This window comes from Phlebotomus papatasi, chromosome 2, assembly GCF_024763615.1.
Source record: "Phlebotomus papatasi isolate M1 chromosome 2, Ppap_2.1, whole genome shotgun sequence".
Taxonomy (NCBI): domain Eukaryota; kingdom Metazoa; phylum Arthropoda; class Insecta; order Diptera; family Psychodidae; genus Phlebotomus; species Phlebotomus papatasi.
Window position 1 is genome coordinate 13,226,188 of NC_077223.1, and position 8,141 is coordinate 13,234,328.

Here is an 8,141-nt window from a genome sequence, read left to right on the forward strand (position 1 = left end):
AAATGGAATATGAGTCAGTAAGAGGAAGACTACTTCTGACAAAAACGTGATCGATACAAGATCTTGAAGATCCACATATTCTAGAGGGTTCATTAAACAACTGTCTGAAACCCACTGAAGACAAAATGCAGTTTAAATCATTCGACTCTGCGGTAGTCACAAGTGTATCAATATTTAGATCGCCAAGGATAAGAGACATATCCAAAAGATCAGCTTCTTGAAACCAGTCTTCCAATTCCTCAAGAAACACACTCGGCAAAATTGAGTGCATTCGATAAATGCACAAAACAGAGAAACTTATATCATGAAATTCAATATTCAAAAAAAGACAGTCAGCTGATTTCATTAAAAGTGGTGTAGAATTCAAAATTTTGCACACGGACTTTGCAAAAACCATAACACCACCCGATCTGTAAGAATCGTTACAGTTAGCAATCTGTAAGTAGCCCGGAATAGAGTAAAAGTTGACTTCACTAGAACTAATCCAAGTTTCAGTGAAAAATATTAGATCAGGGAAAAGTTGTTTCTCCTCCAAATGGGCCAAGAAAGTATCAAAATTGCTCCTCACGCTCCTTATATTCTGCAATACTACAGATAATTCAAACATGTAATGTACGTAAAATATAAAGGAAAAAAAAAATTAAATTCAAAAATAAATTACGTTAATGAAATTCAGATAAATATGTAAATAACCCAATGAAAAAAAAAGAGCAAGAATTAACAAGAAAAAAAATTTAGAGAAGCGAAAAACAGAATGTGCAAAAAAACTGATCAACTACTTCAAGCCCTTTAAATCTCTTTCAGAATGAATAATGTGAACTCTCTCCTGATCTGCACGTCGAATATAAATTTTTCCCCTCCTAATCCACACGAACTTCCACCCGTTCTCTCTGGCAAAACTTCTCGTTGAATTGAAGACTGCTCTTCCTCTCTTTGTCAGCCTCTCCTGGAATATGAGCTTGATTGCCGAATCTCCACTCTGATAGAAAACACCACGCTGCCTTCTGCTTCTCCATGCGCTCATAATTTCGTCTCTCATTCTGCCAGTGGTCAGCTTGACCACTAAGGACTGGTTTGGAGCTGCAGGCAGAGAACTAGTTTCAGAGTCAGGTCCCGTTTTCCACTTGAAAAAGCGACACTCGTCTATGTCAAAAATATCCAATGGGATCTCCAGGCTGGATCGGATGATATCCATTGCAAGGTCACATTTGTTCACAGTTTGGCCAATGTTCATGTTGAACTTAATTTCGACCTCCTTATGATCTTCATAGAAAATTAAATCATCCAACCTTTCCTCCAAATCCGCCACCTTCTGATCGACATCATCGTTCCTTTTACACAAGGTAGCAACATCAATAGCCACAGAATTGAGCTTCTCCATGAACGAGTCAAATTTTTCCTCCATTCTCCGGAAACCCAACCTCATTTCGCTGAATTCAGCCACCGAGGCTCCCCCAGATGCTCCAGACATCTCACTAGTAGATCCACTCCGCATGAAGTTCTTCCTCTTTTTCTCGCAATCTGGGCAAAGCCACTTGAGCTTAAAGCCCTCAGAGAGGGTTTTGTAGCCCATCATATCAGCATCCGACACTCCAACACACACGTGGTGGAACACATTTTTGCACTCTCCACATGTTAAATCTTTTTGGTCCTCACGGGACACCTTCTTAGAACATTTTCCACAATTCCTCATAGTCAATTTATACAAAATCATTTTTACCCCACTTAATTACTAAAGTGAACTTCGTGAACCCATAATGCGTCATTGCAAAATTGCACATTCTTTATTTTGCTGACGAAAAAATGCTGATCAAGAAGTGAATGAACGGGTGTCATTAGCACTAAGCATAATGACCTAATTTCAATAAGAATTTGACAATTTTCAATCTCTAATATCATAGAAACTACTTGTTAGAATGGTAGCAAATTGATATCAGATAGAGTTAAGGATATAGAAAATAGGATGGTAAAAGTTTAGGATCGTTTAGCATCCTAGTTTCTTCAATATTTGCCGTTAAAGTGAGGCTTGTTTTGTATACTTCGTGAAATGACTCGATTTAACCAAAACTAAAATCCGTATATTAGTTAAACTTCGTCTCCAATTGAAATGACAGGACAATCCTAGTAGTAAAAGTATCTAAAAATAGTGTAATAGTCCTTAAATCCTTTAAGGATAAGTCATTGACTTAAAAAGTAGGGGTAACGAAAACCCTTGTAAAGTCTTGGTGAAGCCAAAACTTTCCAACTTTTGTGTTGAATTATTCGTATCCTTTTTAGGATGTGAGTACTTATGATGAATATCCTGGCGATTTAACTATTCAAAAGTAGTTCGATATGAATTAAAACCCATTATTATCCCTCAAAGATTAAAAAATCCTTATTTGAAAATTATTTGTATGAACGTGCATGTTCATCTTGAACAAGTTATTTTGGTTGTTCTGGTAAACTATATTATTGTTTTGCAACATAGGGGAAAGCGCGCTACCTTCGGACGCTTTATGCTTCGCACAAATCATTTTTTTTTTCAGTCTGTTATATATTAATTTGGCCCATTATAATATCATATTTTAATAGCTCAAATTTCAGAAAAAGCTATGGGTGAAATCCTTAAGGGACATAGAGAAAAAATTGAATTATCTGAAGCTTGAGTCGTCCGAAGTTAGCGCGCTTTCCCCTATTAACCATGGAAAATAAGTGAAACACGAACACTGCTCAAAATGAGTAAAACGGTCGAATTTTGCGAATTAAGCGAAATTGATAAAAAGGCAGACCTTAACGGTGATGATAAATTCCTTAATTTTGACCTTTAATTCACCAGATCGTGGGCAGAAAATAAGCAATGTATTTTAAAGTACATTAAAATTACACAAGAAAGTGACGTTTTTATACGTGATCCGTGACCTATTTGTTAAAAATCTGTCTCATTGATACACCTTAAGCTTCCGTATAATTGTAAAAATTCTAAACGTTTTTTTTTCATAAAAATTATCATTTTTTGGATAATTATAGAACATTCATCCATAAAAAACGTTCAAAATTAGTTTACTTTATTATTTGTTCACTATTTATCAATAAAAAAAAACTTCAGTCTTTTGATACCTCAAACAGAAATGATCATCTCCAGGCGGTCTTTACCTTTTCTCATCTGACGCCCAAACAAAAAGAGATAATGAAAAACGGATGGTTTTTTTGAGTTTATTGGACCATTAATTCCTCTAGACAAAATTATTTTACTTTTTTTTGCATATTAAAGAAACACTGTCAGAGGATTAATAAGTACTATAGTAATCTTAAAACAAATACTGAAATTTACAAATTATGGTCCTCTTCCAATGAAAAATGAAAATGGAAGTCTTTAATCCTAAACGTTTTTCTTAGTATATGGATGATAGTAATCATCGTAATTAACATTTTTCTAAAGAACTTTACTGTTCTCATGTTCTTCTGAACTCCATTATTGATTTTTTGTTTGTAATGGTTCCTGTCTCAAGTATTTTCTTCAACCCTCGTCGTGTTCCAAAACCACCAAATAGTCGTGACAGGAACCTACACAAAGAAAAGTCAATAATGCAGAAGCACTTAGATAATAGATAATAATATAATAATGTTTATTTAATGTTTATAAGAATTACAATTCTCTTTCTGACTTGAGAACAAAAAGCAAGAAAACAATATCTACCCGATAAAGCTAAAGAAAAATCTGTCATAGTCTCCCTTTAAACTTTCATGCCTTCAGTACTTTCCCCTAAACCATTTTTTCCACTGTCCAGAAAAAAGCCAGGTCAGGTGTTTCTGGCTTAAAATCCTCATTCTGTTTACAAAAATCACCTTTGCCCTAGTTCAACATGTGTCAAATAATCTATCTCATGATCAGCAAGAAGTGACGGAAACACTAGACCTTTCTTGACTTTCGCAATTTTATTCTAACAGAACTATTCTATTGTTCTATGTTCTATTTAGAACACTTCCTATTTTTTTGTTTCATATTATATCTGAATGAATAATATACTGGCAGAACCCACTCTTTAGCAAAAGATCACGGCTTTTGTTTTCATAATGGAAAACAGAAACCTTCCACAATAATATTTCAATACAAGGCAAGAAGAGGGAAATTAAATTTTCCCGGGTGTCTCAATCTTTTCCACACCGAAATTTTCATGTTTATTCTGAATATGTTTTTTTTTCTTTTTTTTTTTCAAAATTCTGTACAGCTGCAGCATCTTTCACGGGTTCAAAAATCCTACGCAGGATCGTAGATCGTAGATACGTAGATACGTAGAATCCGACTCTCGGAAACCAATAGTGACATCTCTTCATTAGTGCCAATTTAAGATCGTATGTGACAACTGTTTTCACGATGATCGTGTATATTTTAGTTATCCATGGCAAAATGACGTCCCTTGAGCGGAAAACTAAGTGTGTAAAAACGTGTGATTCCCGCCGCCAATCTCTCATTTACCTCTAACCTGGGGTGATATGATAATTTTCGATACAATTGCATCGATAGTATCGATAAATCTGTATCTCGTAGATTAAGTAAAAGATGTCTTTTTACGCATTGTTAGGCCATTTATTGTGACATTCTTAATAAAATATGACCATTGCATTGATAAATATTTATATTAGCTGCAAAAAGTACAGCTATCGTTTGAATTTTTCAGAATCGACAGTCAATACTATCGAGAAGAAGTTATCATGTCATCCCTGACTTCATTAGCCGCAGTCAAAACCGAGCCGGGATATTTGAAGTGTTTGACCATTTTAAAGTTCTTATTGTCCATGGTAATGGGAAAATTAAAACACGGATTGATATTTGAGCTTTTCTCTCCTTTATTCTCCTTACGGCGTTTCGGAGGCTTGTTGAAGAGTAAAGGAGAGAAAAGCTCAAAGGTCAATCCGTGTTTTAATTTTCCCATAAGCCAATAGTGACCGATTTCTTCATTTAACAGTCCATGGTAATGTATTCTTTGTATTAGGGTGTTTGAACAATGAAAAAAATTTTTTTTGGCACTATTCTCAGGGTGCTGTATTTGATGAGACAAGAAAGTTTTTCTTCGACGACCATATGATCAGACGCCTCTCTGTACTGTAAAATCAGAAAAATGTTCTACAGAGAGGGTCCAGGAAGTGCTAAAAAGGACACCCAGCTCCTGCTTGCCAACAGATTCCTCAAAATATTTCACACAATAACACTTTAACACACATTTCTTTCAACACGATGTTATTGCAGACACATTAAGCTTTCTCAAGAGCCAAAAAACAATTCCTGGCCAATCAGAATTCACCAAAATCTGGAAGAATAGGAAGAACTTCCCTGAAAGCAATCTCCCTCGCTGCCAAATGTCAAAATTATCGGCCATATTGACAAAAATTTCGCTCCCGCTTGAATTTTCTTACAAGGTTGGTGTCAAAAAGCAAATGGCGGGCATTGGCGGGATAACCTTAGATTTAACCTCTAGATTTTTGTGGACGAGAGTACCCATAAAGTTTGAACAAGTTTTTTGAAAATTTAAGAAAAAATTATTTCTCAAATTTATGCTATCTGTAAATTGTTAGTTATCATACTTATTGACCCCGAGAGGTTTTTCCTTATTCTGGTCTAGAAATATCAAAAAAGTCACAATATCTGCAAGGAAGCAGTAAATCGAAAATTCACGATTTTTGACCAAAAATATCTAAGCTCAGGAGTTAATTAGGATCCTGCAAAAATATCCTAGATTTGGACATCCTTTGGTTCGATAAATACCAACTCAATTTCGAATTTTTAAAATAAATTATCGCACAACTTGGAAAAATTTGTGAAATATCACATTTGGAACCTGTTAGAAGAATTACCGGACTAATACCCCTGATACTTCTAAATTCGAAAAGAAGCCACCACACGGATGAACCGAGGAGTAAAATTGTATCGTTCTGGTTTTTAAAACCGATCTTCGATTTTTTAAACCCCAACTATGGATGATGCAACTCCATCAATACAATTTAAGAATTTTCAGATCCAGAAGGTAACAGCACTTAAACCATGGACTTCACATCTTGCTAAAAATTTAAAACACAAACTATACTATAAAATATTTAAACAAGTTTTGTTAAAAACTTAAAAACTCAGTCAGTCTCATGCAATCTAAAAAAAATCAACCTGAAATTTGTAATATTTCACTTCAACAATAAAGAATCATGCTAATCAGCAGCAAGCTTACCACTAGTTTTAATCCATTATATATTCGAGGTGTAAAGGTCAAATATAAAAGAATAAATATGACCGATTTAAGGAATATGCGATGAGTGTTGAGTGAAAAATTGAGTGAAAAAGTTGTTTTTGGGTGATACTCTTGTTAAATATTCTTTTGCAACCCAAATGACTCCACGACCAAATCCTCAAGAAAATGCCCTTAAATCAACGGCGAAGGACATGTCTGACACACTGCCTGGACAAGATGAAGTTTCAAAGCCTAGTGCTAATGCATCAAGTGTTCAGGATCTTGGTACAGATTTCACTTTCAAGCACGAAATTGTTTGGGAAAATGCGTTGGCGTTCTTAGTCTTTCACATTGTGGGATTTATTGGTCTGATTGAGGTCTTTACTTTCCGTGTAAGCATCATAACAACAATGTACAGTAAGTATTTCGAAGACAATTTTTTTTGAATACAATTAATTAGGTATCCATTGAAATATCAGGTATCGCACTGCTTATAATCGGTGGGATTGGGCTTACGATGGGAGCTCATAGGCACTTTACCCATCGCACCTTCAAAGCCAATACAACTTTGAAGCGTGTCCTTATGATTCTCTTTGTGCTAAACGGACAGAATTCATTATGGGAATGGGCTAGGGATCATAGACAACATCATAAGTACTCAGATACAGATGCTGATCCTCACAACGCCAGCAGAGGATTTTTCTTTTCTCACGTAGGCTGGCTTATGTCCAAGAAGCATCCTAAGGTGATCGAACTAGGCAAAGGGATCGATATGTCGGATCTCGAGGCAGATTCATGGATCATGTTTCAAAAGAAGTAAGTTCTATTACTGAGAATCAGCATCTCAATTAAGACAATATATCTTTTCTGTCCTTAGATATTTCCTTTTAATATACGGATTAGTATCTGTGGTTATTCCTACCATTATCCCGATCATGTTATGGAATGAGGATCCCATAAGATCCTTCATCGCTTGTTACGTAACCAGAACAACGCTAGCCCTTAACTTCACGTGGTTCGTGAACAGCCTGGCCCATTTGTACGGAACACGTCCTTACGACAAAACCATCCTTCCCGTACAGAGTCAATTTGTAAGCTTCTTTGGACTTGGCGAAGGTTGGCACAACTACCACCATGCCTTCCCTTGGGATTATAGGACATCAGAATATGGGCAGCCATACAATTTTGCAGCAACAGTTATTGACTACTGTGCTAAGAAGGGATGGGCGTACGACTTGAAATCAGCCACAGAAGAATCCATCAAGAATCGTGTCCAACGAAAGGGAGACAATTCCCACGATAAGTACGGTGATGCTGACAATTTCGATGGGTATCAGACCTGGATGGACCTGTGGAAGAGTCCAGCTAATCCAAGTTATTCCTCAAAACTTCAACCCGAACCAATTAGAATTACGAGACCTTATGTGTTGCATGATACTGAAAAAACAGAATGAACCCAATTTGTGAAACATAAAATATGTGTAATTAAGACACTACTGTACAAATGAGTAATAAAACTTAAACTTGATCAACAAAAATTTTATTTGGAATCAAGAGTTTTTCGTTTTACCTTAAATCATCATAGATGCTAATCATTAAATTGGATTAAGTTTAGTAGAATGTGTTTTTTTTTTCTGATTCAAAATTTAAAATTTTACTAACAAAATTCAATTGATATTTCAAATTTGTTTTTCCTATATCGTAAATTTACATATAGTGCGTAATACTCCTTTACATCTTTTTATAGTAACCGGGAGAATTCCAATAGATTTTATCTAGTAAAGTTATTTTCTCACCAAAACACCAAACTTTATACAAATAACATTATAAAATATACATCCATTAATTAATAGTAATTTATTTTGGATGATTTTCAAAAAAGGGAATTTCACTCGTGTGGATTGATTCCAAGAATGTCATTAACATTGCAAATTTGTTTGG

General features: G+C 35.2%; 1 protein-coding gene across 1 annotated transcript; it reads left to right on the forward strand.

Annotated features, from left to right (window-relative positions):
• The first annotated feature begins 6,280 nt into the window (after positions 1-6,280).
• On the forward strand, positions 6,281-7,738 carry LOC129804166 (acyl-CoA Delta-9 desaturase-like). Its single transcript, XM_055851242.1, has 3 exons — positions 6,281-6,617; positions 6,680-7,016; positions 7,078-7,738. The coding sequence occupies exons 1-3, from the start codon at positions 6,359-6,361 to the stop codon at positions 7,652-7,654; spliced, it is 1,173 nt and encodes a 390-aa protein (XP_055707217.1). The 5' UTR covers positions 6,281-6,358; the 3' UTR covers positions 7,655-7,738.
• The last annotated feature ends 403 nt before the right edge of the window (positions 7,739-8,141 follow it).

What these genes read in the sequence shown, in the direction of transcription:
- LOC129804166 (XM_055851242.1), top strand. Translation starts at nt 6,359, where the DNA reads ATGACTCCACGACCAAATCCTCAAGAAAATGCCCTTAAATCAACGGCG. An exon ending in CATCATAACAACAATGTACA is followed by an intron (nt 6,618 to 6,679) that starts GTAAGTATTTCG and finishes TTGAAATATCAG; the next exon opens with GTATCGCACTGCTTATAATC. An exon ending in TGGATCATGTTTCAAAAGAA is followed by an intron (nt 7,017 to 7,077) that starts GTAAGTTCTATT and finishes TTCTGTCCTTAG; the next exon opens with ATATTTCCTTTTAATATACG.